Raw genomic sequence first — 19217 nt, 5'->3', positions numbered from 1 at the left:
TTAGAATATTTTCTTTGGAGAGATATCTGTTCAAGTTTTTTGCCCACTTTTTAATTAGGTGTCTTTTTGTTGTTAAATTGAAGGATTTCTTTACATATACCGGATATTAATCCTTTATCAAATAGCTGGTTTCCAAATATTTTCTCTCAAAGTGTAGATTGTTTTTTTACTTTCATGATAAAGGTGTTTGTGATGTCCCATTTATCTATTTTTTTCTTGCTTTTCTTTGGCTATAAAGTTTAAGAAACCATTATTTAACATAAGGTCATGAAGATGCTTTCCTATGTTTTCTTCTAGGAGGTTGATAGTTCTAGCTCTTATGTTTAGGTTTGATCCATTTTGGGTTGATTTTTGTACATGGTGTGATGTAGGGGTCTTTTTGTTGCAAATGGAGATCCTGTTTTCCCAGCACATTTTGATGTGGAGAAAATTCTTCCCCCATTGAGTGGACTTGGCACCCTTGTCAAAAATCAATTGGCCATAGATGGGTGGGATTATTTTTGAACTCTCAGTTCTATTCTACTGGTCTATATGTCTGTCCTTGTGCCAGTCTGTGCCAGTTTGGATGTATTATGTCCCCCAAAACACCATGTTCTTTAATGCAATCTTGTGGGGTCAGACGTATTAGTGTTGATTAGGTTGGAATCTTTTTAGTGTTTCCATGGAGATGTGACTCAATCAACTGTGAGTGAAATGTTTGATTGGATTATTTCCATGGAGATATGGGCCCCACCTATTCAGGGTGGGTCTTGATTTAATCACTGGAGTCCTGTAAAAGAGCTCACAAACAGAAGGACCTCAGAGCAGCCATGAGTGACATTTTGGAGAGCAAATGAGAGAGACATTTTGGAGACGGCCATGGAAAGCAAACTTATGCTAGCCCAGAGTTTGCTCCGGAGAAGCTAAGAGAGGACAAAATGCCCAAAGAGCAACATTTTGAAGAATGCACAGGAGCTGAGAGAGGAGCTGGAACACAACTTGGGATCAGCAGATGCTAGCCATGTGCCTTCCCAGCTAACAGAGGTTTTCTGGACACCATTGGCCTTCCCTCGGTGAAGGTATACTTGTGTTGATGCCTTAATTTGGACATTTTCATGGCCTTCAGACTGTAAAGTTTTAAGCAAATAAACCCCTTTTATAAAAGCCAATCTATTTCTGGTATTTTGCATAATGGCAGCATTAGCAAACCGGAACACTGTCCCACACTGTTACAGTGTAGCTTTGGAATAAGTTTTAAGGTTGGGAAGTGTGGGTCCTCCAACTTCATTCTTTTTCAATATATTTTTGGCTATTTGGAGCTCTTTACTTTCCATATAAATTTGATGATTGGCTTTTCCATTCTGCAAATAAGATTGTTAAAATATTGATTGGGATTAGATTGACTTGTTAATGATATTTAGTCTTCATTCCATGAAAACAGAATATCCTTCCATTTATTTAGGTTTTCTTTAATTTCTATTAGCTATTTCTGTAGGTTTCAGTGTACAAGTCCCCTACATCCTTGGTTAAATTTGTTCATAGATATTTGATTCTTTCAGTTTGTATTGTAAATGGAATTTTTTTCTTGATTTCTTGTTACAATTGTTCATTGTGTGTGTATATAAACACTTTCTGATTTTTGGGTGTTGATCTTTTTGCCAGTTTGAATGTATTACGTCCCCCATACGCCATTATCTTTGATGTAATCTTGTGTGGGCGGAACTACCAGTGTTAATTAGATTGTAATTCTTTGTGCCCCACCCAAGTATAGCTGATGACTCTGATTGGATCATTTCCATGGAGCTGTGGCCCCACGCATTCAGGGTGGGTCTAAATTAAATCACTGGAGCTATATAAATGAGCTGGCAAACAGAAGGAACTCAGTGCAGCTGTGAGTGACATTTTGAAGAGGAGCTACAGCCTAGAGAGGAATGTCCTGGGAGAAAGCCATTTTGAAACCACAACTTTGGAGCAGACACCAACCATGTGCCTTCTCAGCTAACAGAGATTTTCCGGACACCATTGGCCATCCTGCAGTGAAGGTACCTGACTGCTGATGTGTTACCTTGGATACTTTATGGCCTTAAGACTGTAACTGTGTAACCAAATAAACCCCCTTTTATAAAAGCCAATCCATCTCTGGTGTTTTGCATTCCAGCAGCATTAGCAAACTAGAACAATCTTATAGCCTGAAACTTTACTGAATTCATTTATTAATTCGAGGAGCTCTGTTGTGGATTTTTCAGGATTTTCTGTATATAGGATCATATCTGCAAATAGGACAAGTTTTCCTTCTTCCTGCCAATTTGGATGCTTTTTATTTCTTTTTCTTGCCGATTTGCTCTGGCAAGAACTTCTAGTGAAGTGTTGAATAACAGTGGTGACAGTGTGAATCTTTGTCTTGTTTGTGATCTTAGAGGGAAAGTGTTCAGTCTTGGCACCATTAAATAGTTTGTTAGCTGTGGGCTTTTCATATATGCCCTGTATCATTTTGAGGAAGTTTCCTTCTATTCCTAGTGTTCTAAGTGTATTTTAATCAAGAAAGGGTGTTTTATTTTGTCAAAAGCCTTTTCTGTGTCAATTAAGATGATCATGTGGTTTTTTTCTTTCATTTTGTTAAGGTGGTGTATTACATTAATTTATTTTCTTACGTTGAACCAACGAAGCATACCAGCGATAAATCCCACTTGATCATAGTGTATAATTCTTTTAATACACTGTTGGATTAGTTTTGCTAGTATTTTGTTGAGGATTTTTGCTTCTATATTCCTAAGAGACATTGGTTTGTAGTTTTCTTTTCTTGTAGTATCTTTTTTGGGCTTTGGTAGAGGGTGATGTTGGCCTCATAGAATGAGTTTGGAAGTGTTCCCTCCTCTTCAATGTTTTGGAAGGGTTTGAGCAGAATTGGAGTTGAGTCTTCTTTGAATGTTTCATAGAATTCCCCTGTGAAACCATCTGGTCCTGGGCTTTTCTTTGTTGGGAAGTTTTTGATGATTCCTTCATTCTCTTACTAGTGATTGAGATATTCTGTTTCTTCTTGAGTCAGTGTAGGTAGTTTGTGTGTTTTTAAAACTTTCTCCATTTCATTGAGATTATCTGCTTTATTGTCTTACAGTTGTTTCATAGTATCCACTTACAGTTCTTTTTTTCAATGCAGTTCTATTGCAATATATTCAGACACTATATAAACCATCTGAAATATACAATCACAGGCTCACAGTATCATAACATAGTTGTGAATACAACCCCATGATCAATTTTAGAACATTTTCATTACTCCAGAACGGAAATAAAAATAAAAAAGGGAACCCAAATTCTCCCATTAGTGATCCATAGTATTGGTATTGTCCATTTGTTACTATTGATGAGAGTATTAAAATATTACTACTGACTATAGTCCATAGTTTACAATAGGTACATTTTTGCTCATATACCCCTCTATTATTAACTCCTTTTAATAGTGTCTCTAATTTTATTGCATCATGATTAGAAATTGTTGTTTGTACTATCTTTACTTCATGGAACTTATTAATATTTCCTTTGTGACTTAATTTATAACCAAACTTTGTGACTGTTTTACTCTAGATCCATCTGAAATTAATTTTTATTTATGTTGTGAGTAATAGGGGTCCAAATTAATTTTTTTCCATATTGTTATACTATTCAAGCACCATTTTATACCGACTTCCTTCTTCCTTACTGGACTGCTTTGGTGCTTTTTGTTGAAAACTAAATGACCATAAAGGTAAGAGTTTATTTTAGGGGCGTTGATTGACTTTTGAACATTGAACTAAATTTGCATTCCTGAAATAAGCCCCATTTGGTTATATTATCTTTTTTACATTTTGCTGAATTCAGCTTGCTTGTGTTGGCTTAAGATTTCTGCATTATGTTTATGAGAGACATTGGCTTATAATTTTTCTTATAATTTCCATGTCAGGTTTTGGTATTAAGGTTATGCTACACCTTTAAAACAAACTAGGAAGTGTTTGTTTATTTCCTGTTCCCTGTAAGAGTTCATGTAAATTGACTTCAATTTTTTTAATGTTTGAGAGACTTAATCAGTGAAGCCATCTGGGCTTGGAATTTTCTATGTAAGAAGTCTTATAATTATGGATTAAATTTCTGTAATAGTTATAGTACTATTCAGATGTTTTTTTCTTCTTGAATCAGTTTAAGTATTATGTGTTCTTCAAGGAATATGTCACTTTCATTTAAATTGTAAAATTTATTGGCAAAGTAGTTCATAGTATCTTTTCTTTTAAGGTCTGTAATGACTTCCTTTTTTTTTTTTTTTAAATTACTTCTACTTCCTCTTCCCTCCCCCCCCCCCCACTATCCCCATACTTTATTTTTCCTTTTACATATTTTGAGTCTCTTTTTGGTTAGAATTCTTAGTTGTAGAAAACAAGTGTCCACACCAGGTCTCTAAGCAGAAAGAGCTTTAAAGATTTTCTTTTTTTTTTTTTAATTTTGAAATAAATTCAAAGTTATAGGAACAGTTGCAAAAACAATACTAACCCCATACACAGAATTCCATCATACCCTGACACCCCTCCCGATAGCTCAGTCCATCAACTTTAACATGCTGTCATATCGCTATTTCTTTCCCTCCCTCCCTCCCTTCCTCCCTATCATCCATCACCTGTTGCTGTCTTCTGAACATATGAGAGCTAGCTGCACACATCCTTGAACATACACTATAATTCACGTATACACTTCCCATGAACAAGAACATTCTTTTATGCAGTCCCATTAAGCGCAGCTAAGAAGTACAAGAGATTCAACAATGATACAAAACTTACATTCTATATTTCCTTTTCCTTATGTCTCAAACTGTGTCCCTTTGAGCCACCTGTCCTCGATCCTCCAATCCCATCCAAGTTCATCCTTGGCATTCAGTTGTCATCTGTTTAGACTGTCTTTTTTTTTTCAGTTGTGGAAACATATATACATCCTAAATCTTCCCATTCTACCCCTGCCTTAGCCTTCCGTTAGTGGGATTAATCACATTTAGAATGTTGTAATGCTCTTTCCCACCATCCATTACTAGAAATTTCCCTTCACCTCAAACAGCAACCCTACACTCATTTCTTGACTCCCCATTGCCCCTTCCCCCATTTCTCTTAACCCATACTCTACTTTTCATCTCTATGGTTATGTTCTCTGATCATTTCTTTGTCTTTACTGTGGGGCTTAAAATTAACCTCTTAAATCCATAACAATCTTGTTTTTCTTTGATACCACCTTCACTTCAATAGGACACATAAACTGTGTTCCTGTACTTCTCCATTCCCCCACCTTTATATAGTTGTCTAAAATTACATATTTTACATTGAGTTCAAAACCACTGATTTGTCATTAGAGTTTGTGTATTTTATATCATGTAGGAAGTAAATAGTGGAGTTACAGTTCAGAAATTATTGACTTCTATTTGTATTCCATTGTGGTTGGAGAATGTGCTTTGAGTATATTCAATTTTTTTTTTTTTTTTTTTTTTAAATGAGGCTTGTTTTATGTCCCAGCTTATGGTCCCTTCTGGAGAAGGATCCGTGATCACTAGAGAAAAATGAGTGTCCTGGTGATTTGGGATGTAAGGTACTATATATGTCTGTTAAGATTCTCTATATCTCTTTCTCCTTTCTTTGTTTCTCTGTTTGTAGGCCTCCCTTTAGTATCTGAAGTAGGGCACATCTTTTATTGGCAAAGTCTCTCAGCATTTGTTTGTCTGTGAAAGATTTAAGCTCTCCCTCAAATTTGAAGGAGAGTTTTGCTGGATAAAGTATTCTTGGTTGGAAATTTTTGTCTCTCAGAATTTTAAATATGTCATGCCACTGCCTTCTCGCTTCCATGGTGGCCGCTGAGTAGTCACAACTTAGTCTTATGTTGTTTCCTTTGTATTTGGTGAATTGCTTTTCTCTTGCTGCTTTCAGAACTTGTTCCTTCTCTTCAGTATTTGAGAGTCTGATCAGAATATGTCTTGGAGTAGGTTTATTTGGATTTATTCTATTTGGAGTTCGCTGGGCATTTATGCTTTGTGTATTTATATTGTGTAGAAGGTTGGGGATGTTTTCCCCAACAATTTCTTTGAATACTCTTTCTAGACCTTTATCCTTCTCTTCCCCTTCTGGGACACCAATGAGTCTTAAGTTTGGACGTTTTATTTTATCTATCTTATCCCTGAGATCCATTTTGATTTTTTTGTTTTTTTTCTCCATTCTTTCTTTTGTTCTTTCATTTTCTGTTCTGTGGACTTCTAGGACACTGAGACGTTGTTCAGCTTCCTCCAATCTTGTATTATGAATATCCAGAGTCTTTTTAATTTGGGCAACAGTTTCTTTTATTTCCATAAGATCTTCTATTTTTTTATTTACTCTTGCAATGTCTTCTTTATGCTCTTCTAGGGTCATCTTTATGTCGCTTATATCCTGGGCCATGATCTTCTTGATGTCCTTTAAATCCTTTGCCATGTTTTCGTTCCTCGATTGTAGTTCTTTGATTAATTGTGCAGGTACTGTCTTTCTTCCGATATCTTGATTTGTGTATTTGGAGTTGGATTCTCCATATTGTCTGGTTTTATCATATGCATTAAGATTTTCTGTTGTTTTTGGCCTCTTGGCATTTGCTTTGCTTGATAGGGTTCTTTCAAGTTGTAAAAAAAATACCAATCTAATTTTTCAGAAACACAGTATGGTGGCATACACTTTCTCTAACTAACCAGCAGATGGCGTCTGTGAGTCACCTATACCCCTCAAGTCAGTTCTCCACCTTGTCCCCACGGGGTGTGGGGAAATGATTCTTGTGGGATTCAGTTGGAGAACTCAGTTAGGGTGTGTTGCTGGAGCCGTCTGCCCTGAATGTGGGGTGTGTGTACGGGTGGGCAGGGAGGAAGGATAGCTTTAATATTCAAATCCCCCAGGTTCCCGGAGATTCAAGGCTGCCGCAAGAGTCTAAGCCTTCATTTCATTTCAGCCCCAGACCCTCTCTCTCGCTGTCCCACAAACCACCAGACTTGGCGTAGTGTCCCTGGGTTCTCCGAGCAGGTCCCCCTGCCCAGCCGCAATCCTCCAGGACCTCTGCCGAGGGAATGCCGTACTACGTCACCAGTGTGCGCCGTCCCTCAAGCGAAGCTCTGGGCCGCCGGGCCGTGCAGGGGCGCTTTCAGTCTGATGCAAAGATGGCCGAATAGGGCGTCTCAACACCCCCCTCCTCGCACAGTTCCTCCTTCCCAGCTCCGGGACAACTGGCGGGGCTCTGGGCTGCGGAGTTTATCCAGCCCTCCAGGGAGCCAGCTGCTAGCCGCGGGGTTTCTTTCTGCTTCCGGCTCTCCCCTCCGTTCCCCCGGCCCCGAGGGTATCTGCAGCGGAGTATCCTCCAGGCCAGACACCGAGAGGCCGGCCCAGCCCCCTCTTGCTGTGTTTTAGTGTGTGGTTCCCACTCCCACAACTGCAACCGCTCCTGGATTTTTCTTTTCCTTTTTTTTTTTTTTTTTAAAAGAGCCAGTTGGTCTCCAAACGCCAAACCCTGGCTTTCGCAGACCGCCGCGCGGCTGCGGGTCTTCCAGCCAGCTTACTCACTAGTTTCAGAATGCAGACTCCCAGTTTCACCAAGTATACAGCCCCTGTGGAACTAGCAGACCTCATCCAGCTGGCGCACTGCTGTAACCAGTATTCTGGGTCACTTTCTGTTTTTTATCTAGTGTTTTTCACGGAGGTGTTTTTTTGCCCTGTCTCACCTAGCCTTCATCTTCGAGCTTTAAAGATTAAAGATTAGAGATAGATAGCTCACAAAAGCTTTGGGAGACCTCAAGAAACAGCTTGTTTGTTTGTTTACCTATTCCCATTAGAAGACGAGAACTTAAATTGAAGGGAACTATTGAAATGTGGAAAAAATCTTCAGAACATGTTGGGGAGCCATAAATGAGAGACATTCATTACAAACTTTTTACATTAGCCAACTATAATGTAAAACAGAAGTTTGTTATTTTGAGTTTCTGATATCTGTTGGATTAACTTTTATCTTTTTATGACATTCTTAAAAAGTAATTGGATAGACTTTTAGATTTTTCTTAAAAGTATTAAAATGAAAAATCCAACCATTTAGTATGTTTCTTGTTCTTTTGTAAGTATCATTTGCCTTTGTAGAAAACGTTTCTACTCAAAATGATATTGATACTGTTTCAGGTCATTTGTGGTTTAACCTGTTTTGCATTGAATATTTTCTCTCATGCCTTGCAAGTGTTTAAAAATATTTGTTATTCAAATTATACAATTTCTGTAGTATAATATAAGCGAATGATCGATCCTTCCTGTCTGACTTCTCTAATGTAGAAACCACACTGAACATTTCTTAAGTGGTTAACTGTCTGTGGCTTGCTTACACGTTATTCTCAATGACATTTTTAGCAGTTCAAAGAACTTTTTTTAAGAATAGTGAATTTCGGTTTCTGGGTGGAGGCATCTCACAGCATGTTAGCAGATTTGAAATATGCTGTAGCTTTTCTTCAGAGAAGAGAAAATCACACAGAACTACATTTATCCTACACCTTTGAGCTGGAGCAAGCCAATCTGTTTCATTTAGTTTATTAATATTTAGTTTATTAAGCCTTCTTTTTTTTTTGTCATTACCCTTACTGTAGAAGCTCTATTTACACATTTTTTAAAAAAGTAAAATGATTTAAATATACATCCCTTCTTTGGGGATTAAATCTGGAAGAATCTAGACTTTTAGAGAAGCTGTTATAAATGATGTCTTATTTTTTTTACTGAGATTGTTCACATACCATACAATTATCCAGTTATCCAAAGATCCAAAGTGGACAATCAGTTGCCCCCGGTACCATCATACAGGTGTGCATCCATCACCACACTTAATATTTTTTTTCAATTTTTAGAACATTTTCATGACTTCAGAAAAGAAATAAAGACAGAAAAAGGAAACTGAAATCCTCCCATACCCCTAACCACCCCCGCTCCATTGTTGACTCATAGTATTGGTATAATACATTTGTTACTGTTGATGAAAGAACGTTAAATACTAATAACTGTGGTATATAGTTTGCAATACGTATATTTCTTCCCTATATGCATCTCTATTATTAACTTCTAGTTATAGTGTCATACATTTGTTCTGGTTCATGAAAGAGATTTCTAATATTTGTAGAGTTAATCATGGACATTGCCCACCACAAGGTTCACTGTTTTATTCATTCCCATCTTTTAACCTCCAACTTTCCTTCTGGTGACATATGTGATGTGATCTGAGCTTACCCTTTCCACCACATTCATGCACCATTCAGCACTATTAGTTATTCTCACAATGTGCTACCATCACCTCTGTCCATTTCCAAACATTTAAGTTCACCCTAGTCGAACATTCTGCTCATAGTAAGCAACTGCTCCCCATTCTTTAGCCTCATTCTGTATCCTGGTAACTTATATTTCATGTCTGTGAGTTTGCATATTATAATTAGTTCATATCAGTTCATGCAATATTTGTCCTTATGTGTCTGACTTATTTCACTCAGTATAGGGCCTTCAGGGTTTCTTCATCAACCCATTTGTTTTAAGGACGTTTTTGTTCACACACCATGCATTCCCTCCAAAGTAAACAATTGATGGTTCCCTGTATAGTTACGTATTTATGTATTCACCACCCTCACCACTTTTTTTATAAGGACATCTCCATTTCTTCCACAAAGCAGGAGGAAGAGTCGAAGAAGGTAGAGAGACAAAAGAAAAAAAAGAAAGGGAAAGAAAAAAAAACAACCAAAAAGCAAAACATGACAGCTAGGAGGCAACAAAAGAAAAGATAGCATTAAACTAAGGTAGAATAAAGAGTCAGACGACATTACCAGTGTCTCCCTTATGCCACCCTCTTACAGCCATTTAGCTTTGGTATATTGCCTTTGTTACAGTAAAGGAAGCATGATACAATGTTTCTGTTAATTAGTCTCTAGTTTGCATTGATTGTATTTTTCCCCTAACACCTCTCTATTTTTAACACCTTGCAAGGTTGACATTTGTTCTCCCTCATGAAAAAACATATTTGTACATTTTATCACAGTTGTTGAGCACTCTAGGTTTCACTGAATTATATACTCCCAATCTTTATCTTTCTTCTTTCCTTTGGTGTCCCACATGCTCCTAACCTTCCTCTTTCAACCATATTCAGAGTCATCTTTGTTCAGTGTACTAACATTGCTATGCTACCATCACCCAAAATTGTGTTCCAGACTTCTCACTCCTGTCTTTTCCTGTCTGTCTGTAGTGCTCCCTTTAATACTTCCTGTAGAGCAGGTATCTTGTTCACCAACTCTCTCATTGTCTGTCTGTCAGAGAATTTTTAAACTCTCTCTCATATCTGAAGGACATTTTTACCAGATATAGGATTCTTGGTTGGTGGTTTTACTCTTTCAGTATCTTAAATATATCACACCGCTTCCTTCTAGCCTCCATGGTTTCTGCTGAGAAATCCGCACAAAGTCTTATCAAGCTTCCTTTGTATGTGATGGATCGTTTTTCTCTTGCTGCTTTCAGGATTCTCTCTTTGTCTTTGACATTTGATTATCTGATTATTAAGTGTCTTTGCGTAGGCCTATTCAGATCTGTTCTGTTTGGGGTACTCTGTGCTTCTTGGATCTGTAATTTTATGTCTTTCATAAGAGAATTTTCATTATTTCCTCTATTATTGCTTCTGTCCCTTTCCCTTCTCTTCTTCTGGGACACCCATGACATGTACATTCATGCGTTTCATGTTGTCATTCAGTTCCCTGAGACATTGCTGATATTTTTCCATTCTTTTCCCTATCTGTTCTTTTGTGTGTAGGCTTTCAGGTGTCTTGTTCTCCAGTTCCTGAGTGTTTTTTTCTGCCTCTTGAGATCTGCTGTTGTATGTCTCCATTGTATCTTTCGTCTCTTGCGTTGTGCCTTTCATTTCCATAGATTCCATCAGTTGTGTTTTCGAACTTTCAATTTCTACCTTATATACGTCCAGTGTTTTCTTTATAGTCTTCATCTCTTTTGCCATATCTTCCCTAAACTTTTTGAATTGATTTAGCATTAATTTCAATTCCTGTATCTCAGTTGAAGTATAAGTTTGTTCCTTTGACTGAGCCATAACTTCATTTTTCTTAGTGTATGTTGTAGTTTTCTGTTCTCTAGGCATCTGGTTTCCTTGGTTACCCCAATCAGGTTTTCCCAGACCAGAACAGGCTCAGGTCCCAGAACGAGGATATATTCAGTTTGCGGTTTTCCTGAGGGTGTCTTAGGAGATTGAGACACCCTGTGAGACCTCAAGCTGCTGTGCTTTTCCTAACCTGCCTAGCAGGTGGCACCTGTCAGTCTGTAGCTCGTGACTGGTGTAAGGATGTGTGGTCCGTGGCTGTTTTCCCCCAGCCTCTGGAGTCTGGTTCTGAATGGAAGGCTGGTAGTGGAGCTGGGCACCACCTCTTTCCTCTTAGGGAATATACACCCCCTAGGAAGTTTTCATTTACATTTAAATAGGTTCTTTGTCTCTCTGACTCTGCTATCTCTACCCCTGTCAGGGTCAGAGTGCTGCCAGCTGAAAATGGCGGGGCTTTCTCTACTGCAGAGCGCTGCTAACTGAAAATGGCTGAGGCCTTCTCCACTGAGTTGCTCAAGTTGAGAGAGAGAAAAAGGGGCACAAAGCCCCCTTTTAGGGTCAGTCCACTACTCCCAGTTTCACCCATCAGCCAGAGATAGCACCTGGTCCTCTGGTCTCCCCCTCCCGAAACAGGGAAGTCTCCTGGCTCTTCAAGGTCAGTTGTCACTAAAAGCCTCTGTCTGCCTGTTAGGGATGTGCAGCTTGCATTGACCAGTCCACGTTTGCCAATTAAAACCCCAGTTGGAGCTGGACTGAGGTTTATTCACTTGTTCAGAGAGTGCTGCTGTCTATCACAGTGAGTCTTTGCTGGTCAGGCTTCTGTTGGTGGAGGGGGCTCCCAGCTTGGATCCGCAGTTTCTACACACAGATTCCATGCAGCGATCTCAGGCATTCCTCCCAATCCAGGTTGATGCACGATGTGTGGACAGTCATGGTTGTCCCCCAGTGGTTATTCCAGATCATTTACTAGTTGTTCCTGGTTGTTTATTAGTTGCTCCAGGGGGACTAACTTCCACTACTCTCTATGCCATTTCTTCCTACCTTCCAGTTTCATCGATGTCTTTTTTATAAAGGCAAAAACTCAAAAGGTAATTTTCTAGATCACATAATGAATCAGAGAAAGAATTGGGGTTTTTCTTTATAGTACTTCAGTCAATCCTGAGTCTTACTTGGTAGAATTCTTCTAATTCTGTTAGTAAGGTTATAGAATATTGCTTTCTTTTGTTAAAGTGTGTCACATAGTATATTATTGGGTGGTCTGCTAGAACCCTTATGGGAAGGGCAGAGGTAGCCTTCTGAATTTTCCTTTTGTTGGCAATGCCCAAGGACATAATACACTCCTTCAGAAGAAGAGTTCCTAGGATACTTACCCAATAGGCAGCGACTGAAGCCTTGATAATGCTCCTGGTGGGCAAGAACTGTGTCATATTTATTTTTGTTTCCCCTGAAGTGTATATAGTCATGATGATTAGGTTCATGTATCAACTTGGCCAGGTGGTGGTGTCTAGTTGTTTGGTTAAGCAAGCACTGGCCTGACTGTACTGTGAGGATATTTCGTGAACTTAAATGATTGGTAAGTCGATTGCATCTGTGGCTGATTACATCTACACTCAGTTGAGGAAATAGCTTTCAACAGTGAGAGACATGTCATCCAATCAGTTGAAAGCTTTTTAAAAGGAGAAGCGTGGAACTTTGGGTGTCTGTGTGACACCTGAAACTCAGAGCTAGAGCTTGGCAGCTCTGAATGTATTAGCACATAAAGCATCTATTTTAAAAAAGCTGAAAAAGAGTCCAGACTTTGATTAGAGATATGAATGAAGCAGATCTTTAGGACTAAGGCAAATCAGGCCAAAGGGTAAAGGATAATATTGACTGTGTTTTAAAACTTCAACTTCTGTGTGAGACCAAGGGAAGAGATGTTTATTTGGTGCAGGATATATATCTTCTGCAGCACACTAAATAATTCAACTTGTATGGTTGGTTTATTCAAATACCATAATCACCTGGAACTTTGAATAGGAAGTGAGACCTGGTATGTTGTACAGCCTAGTGTGAAATAGTGATACATCCCAAAGTAATTTGGGCAGAGAATAAAAATATATTTGCAGGGCCCCCTGGAGGAGCTGGGGGAAAATGTGTAAATGTTGGACAGCCCCACCTGGGTTATTACTGATATTTTCACAAGCATTAAGGACTGATAGTTTGGTATGTCGAGCCCTTGATCTTGAGGCTTGCCCTTATGAAGCTTGTTACTGCAAGGGAGGCTAAACCTACTTGTGTTTGTGCCTAAGAGTCTCCCCCAGAGTGCCTCTTTGTTGCCCAGATGTGGCCCTCTTTCTAGTTAAGCCAACTCGGCAGGTGAATTACCACCACCACCCCCCCACCACCCCACCACGTGGGACCTGACTCTCAGGGGTGTAAATTTCCCTGACAATGCAGGATATGACTCCCGGGCTGAGCCTGAACCAGGCATTGTGGGATTAAGAAAATCTTGACCGAAAGGGGGAAACTAAATGAAACAAAATAAAGTTTCATTGGCTGAGACATTTCAAACTGAGTCGAGAGGTCACTCTGGAGGGCATTCTTATGCACTATATAGATATCCCTTTTTAGGTTTTATTGTATTCGAATAGCTAAAAGGAAGTACCTGAAACTGTTGAACTGCAACCCAGTAAGTAGCCTTTATTCTTGAAGATGATTGTATAACTATGTAGCTTATATGGTGTGACGGTGTGGACGGTGTGATTGTGAAAACCTTGTGGCTCACGCTCCCTTTATCAGGATATGGGCAGATGAGTAGAAAAATGGGGACAAAAACTGAATGAAAAACGAGTGGGATGGGGAGGATGGGATGCTTTGGTTGTTCTTTTTTCCTTTTTTTTTTTACTTTTAATTTTATTCTGTCTTGGAGTAAGGAAAATGTTCAAAAATTGATTAGGGTGATGAATGCACTATATGATGGTGAACAGCTGGTTGTGTACCGTGGATGATTGTATGGTATGTGAAGATATCTCAATAAAACTGAATTTAAAAAAATAAGAATGAAGCACCTCCAGGTTCACATTTCTGATTAATTGCTTACAGAGATCTCAAAAGAAATGGAATGTCAATATCTAAGTCTCTACAAATGTGTTTTGATTTATTTTCTCATTCCTAATAAGTCTCTTTGTACCTAAAAAACAAACAAACAAAAAAATAGAAGCGGTGAATTCAGCAGTCAGAAGAGAAGAGTGTCCATCTCTATTTCATCTAGCCAGCTTCTGCTGAGAAATTCATCTAAAACTTTCATCAGAGTTCCCAGCTTACAGTCTGTCCTACAGAATTTGGACTTGTGCATCCCCACAGTGACATGAGCAATTTTTATAAAGATCTCATAATATTTGCAGATATCTTCTGTCGGTTCTGTTTCCCTAGGGAATCCTGACTAATACAATAGTACATAACAGATTCTCAGTAGTATTGTTGAATTGAGACAAGAAGAGGAATCATTTGATTAAAGTAAAGGAAAAAAGAAGTTGGCTCTTTGACATACAGAAGACAATCTTTAAAGCGTCAGAATTGGTTGGAACACTGATCAGTGTTCTCCAAAGAAGTAAAAATGTGTGCTTGAGGTCATTTCAGTGCAGGATCGTATCAGTACATTTCTGGCATAGCTAAAGATACAAGTTCATATCATTTTTCAAATTTTCTAAAACAATCTATATATTCCCTTTTTAATGATTAAAGCCATATTATATGTGCTCCTTTAACTCTTGTCCATCTTTCCTTCTCTGATTTCTCTAAGATGGGTCATACTTACTTGCCAAGGTGAACATCCCCAATTATTTCTCAATTCTATCCTTTTCTGCCTCCTCTAGGCACTAATTACATCAGTCATCTTTCATTGTCTTCAATTTTACCTTTTTGAGTTAGTGGTACATTTTCCTCTGTTATTATTTTCAAGGCTTTTCCTACCCTGAAAGAAGGAAGTGAAGGAGGGAGGGAGGGAAGGGGAGAGTGTTCTCTTATGTATAAAGGGCATACCACTACCCCCTTTCCCAAGGTGTGATTAAACGTGTGAAAGTATTTACTTGAGAGCTAAGGAAATGTGCTCAATAAATATTCTTTCCCTGTTTTGCTTGACTTCAGACACACTGCATTATTCTACACTGCCATACCATTTAGGAAATGTGTGGTAATATTATCTCCATTTTGCAAATGAGGAAACTAAGGTGAATCATCTAGGACGTGGTGGAGTTGGGATTCCAGCCTGGAGCTATCTGACCTTAGAGTTCAAACCCTCACCCTGTTTTTACTGAGGGTTTTTGGAAACCATAGGGATTGTTTGGGTTGTCATTATACCTATTTCTTATTATATGATGCCTATCTTATGAAATATCTTTAAATAATATTTTATGAGATGCTGCACCAATAGAGCTTTTTGAATGAAAATTTTTTTCCTATTTTATTCGTGTGTGTGCGTGTGTGGGGGGGTGTGTGTGTGTATGACAGCATAAATAAATGGGCCCTTAAGTGGCCTTTTTTATGAAATTAATGCTAGTCAGCTGCAGAAGTATAGTGAGAGAGAGATTTTTTGTGTTTTGAGAAGTTCAGATTGCACATAAAGTGCTAGACCAAGAAATGAAAACCATAGTCACTTAACCATCATGATTATGGCCTGGTTATGGAATGATTGTGGGCTTGCACACCCCAGCACTGTTGAAAAGGGAACTGTACCTTCATTGACCTTGCAGACTAGAGAAGCTGCTTCATCACTTCCTCACACTCAGCTTTTCACATTGTGCATTAAGTTTTAGATGTTTACCTGTGATGGCGTGGGTGTTTTTCTGGCCGGAAATTAGTGGTTTGGTTAGCAAGATGTACCTGTTGTCTCATTGCCTATGGGAAGAAGGGACCTCTTAGCACTGTATACAGACTGCTATAGACATGCCATCATCCTTACTGCCTGCAACCAGAAAGGCATGGTGTAGGATTGCCATCAGGGTATTAAGTGGAATAATGTCCAGAAAGTACCCAAGGCAGAAGAGTGAGTTCTCATGAAGACCCAGTTTCATAAAAGCCCTTAATCATTTATCTTTTCTTCCCATCTTTTCTTTCTTTTCAGCAATATTATGGCTGTAGGTAAAATACTTATGTTCCTTGACCTTCTCCTGTGCAGTAGTCTCTTAAAACTGCTAAATAAGATACTGTCTATCCATTCAGCCTATTCTCTGAATCTCTTTGCTAGACTTGAGGATGCTACAGAGAGTCCAGAAGCAGTCTGGGAATCCTTTGAACTCAAAAAAGATGGGTTAAACCCTTGAGACAGTCATTCAGTAACAGAGCTTGAAACTGTATGTTGTGATTACAAAGGAAAGGGCAGGTACCACATGTATACAGCATGCATTGGACCTACTAAAACAAACATGGTTGTCACAGTCGTCATAAACATAGACTGGAACATTAGAAATAGCATCTTTAAATTCAAAAGGAATAGCATTGTTACCAGGGAGTCAGGTCTGTAATTCTCATTTTATTAAATATTTAAATACTTTAAAGGAGTGTCTTATAGTAATGAATTGTTTTCTTCCCTTATTTCCAAGGTAAGTAGGTTTATTTATAGGTGAAGACTATAGTTCAGTTAAGACACTTCTCTAGCATCATAAAGTGGGAAGGGAGAGCTACTCTATTTCTACTCTATCATCTCTCCTTTATATTATAAAATGAAATGTCCTTTATGGTATATTAGCTGTTTGAAAATGTATATTAAATTTATCCAAGTGTAATTGCTGTTTGCATACCTAGTTAGGATGTAATTCTTGCTAGGAAAGCTACAAATGTAGACTTATTTTATTACTTTTAATTTATAAATATAGAATTTATTCCACCTGTGGAATGCTCTGTTTTGTTTTGTAATAGATTAGAAACTTTGGTGCTTTGGGAGGACTAGGCTAAGGTATACTCTTACTTACATGAGACACTGGCATATGAAAGTTTTATATATCAAAACTAGGCTAAAACAGTAAAAGAACTGTTGGGCTGAAACTAATAAAGTATTTTTCCCCAATAGGTAATTAATAAAATGTCTCCAACATCCCTGAAGATCACATTAAGGCAACTCATGGAGGGATCTTCAAAATCCTTGCAAGAAGTGTTCACTATGGAATATCGGCTAAGTCAAGCTTGTATGGTAAGAATTAAAAAACAAAATTATTGTTATCTTCTAGTTAAAAAGTAGGTAGAGGCAGGGCAAGATGGTGGATTGGTGAGGTGTATGTTTTAGTTACTCCTCCAGGGAAGTAGGTAGAAAGCCAGGAACTGCGTGGACTGGACAACGCAGAGCAATCTGACTTTGGGCATACTTCATACAACACTCATGAAGACGTGGAACTGCTGAGATCAGCGAAATCTGTAAGTTTTTGCAGCCAGGGGACCTGCGCCCCTCCCTGCCAGGCTCAGTCCCGTGGGAGGAGGGGCCATCAGCACCGGGAAGGAGAAGGGAGAACTGCAGTGGTAGCTCTTATCGGAAACTCATTCTGCTGATTCAAACTCCAACCATACATAGACTGAGACCAGCCACCAGAGAATCTGGGAGCAGCCAGCCCAGCAGAGAGGAGATAGGCATAGCAAAAAAACAGCAAGACAAACTCAAAAATAAAAGTGGATGCTTTTTGGAGTTCTGGTGAACTTAGAAAGGGGAAGGGCAGAGCTCAGGCCCGCAGGCTCATTTGCAAAACCCAAAGAAAAACTGATCGCTCTGCCCCCCGGATCTTTCCTTAATAGCCCTAATTGCTTTGTCTCTTAGCATTTCAATAATGCATTAGATCTGCCGGGAGGGCCCTTTTTTTTTTCTTTTTTTTTAATCTTTTTTTCATTTTCTAAAACAATTACTCTAAGAAGCCCAATATAGAAAGCCTCAAAGACTTGCAATTTGGGCAGGTCAAGACAAGAGCAGAACTGAGAGCTCTGAGACAAAAGGCAATAATCCAGTGGCTGAGAAAATTCACTAAACACCACAACTTCCCAAGAAAAGGGGAGTGTCCTCTCACAGCCATCATCCTGGTGGACAGGAAACACTCCTGCCCGTCACAGGCCCCATAGCCCAGAGCTGCCCCAGACAACCGAATGTGACGGAAGTGCTTACAATAACACGCATACACCACAAAATTGGGCGTGGACATTAGCCTCCCTGCACCCTCAGCTGGTTGTCCCAGACTTGGGAAGGTGGAGCAGTGGGAATTAACAAGCCCCATTCAGCCATCATTTCAGCAGACTGGGAGCCTCCCTACACAGACCGGCAGCCCAGAACCACCCTGGGGGGACGGCACTCACCTGTGACACAGCACAGTCATCCCTCAACAGAGCACCAGGGGGTGCAAGGCCTGGAAGAGGGACCCATTCACAAGTCTCAGGGGCCACACGCCAATACCAGGGACTTGTGGGTCAGTGGCAGAGACAAACTGTGGCAGGACTGAACTGAAGGATTAGACTATTGCAGCAGCTTTAAAACTCCAGGAACACCAGGGAGATTTGGTTGTTAGAGCTGCCCCCCTCCCTGACTGCCTAGACACGCCCCTTATACAGGGTGGGCAACACCAACGACACATGCAAGCTTGGTACACCAACTGGACTCCACAAGACTTACTCCCCCACTCACCACAGAGGCAAAGCGGGGGAGAACTGGCTTGAGGGGAACAGGTGGCTCACGGAAGCCACCTGCTGGTTAGTCACAGAAAGTGTACTCCACGAAGCTGTAGACCTGACAAATTAGAGATAAGGATTTCGATTGGTCTACAAATCCTAAAAGAACCCTACCAAGTTAAGCAAATGCCAAGAGGCCAAAAACAACAGAACATTTTAAAGCACATGAAAAAACCAGACGATATGGATAACCCAAGCCCAAGCACCCAAATCAAAAGATCAGAAGAAATACAGTACTTAGAGCAACTAATTAAAGAACTAAAGATGAACGATGAGACCATGGCACAGGATATAAAGGACATCAAGAAGACCCTAGAAGAGCATAAAGAAGACATTGCAAGACTAAATAAAAAAATAGATGATCTTACGGAAATTAAAGAAGCTATTGACCAAATTAAAAAGATTCTGGATACTCATAGTACAAGACTAGAAGA

The 19217-nt window shown here is 39.3% G+C and overlaps 1 protein-coding gene across 2 annotated transcripts in view; it reads left to right on the top strand.

Moving 5' to 3' along the window:
• HIBCH (3-hydroxyisobutyryl-CoA hydrolase) overlaps positions 1–19217 on the top strand; it is a 141084-nt gene that overhangs the window by 107519 nt on the left and 14348 nt on the right. For both annotated transcript variants that reach the window (XM_037850657.1, XM_037850656.1), the window contains exon 12: positions 17153–17272. In XM_037850657.1, the coding sequence (XP_037706585.1) occupies positions 17153–17272 (120 nt within the window). The remainder of the gene's footprint in view (positions 1–17152; positions 17273–19217) is intronic.

The sequence above is a fragment of the Choloepus didactylus genome, chromosome 9 (assembly GCF_015220235.1).
Source record: "Choloepus didactylus isolate mChoDid1 chromosome 9, mChoDid1.pri, whole genome shotgun sequence".
Taxonomy (NCBI): Eukaryota; Metazoa; Chordata; class Mammalia; order Pilosa; family Megalonychidae; genus Choloepus; species Choloepus didactylus.
This window is presented reverse-complemented; position numbering and strand designations above follow the sequence as displayed.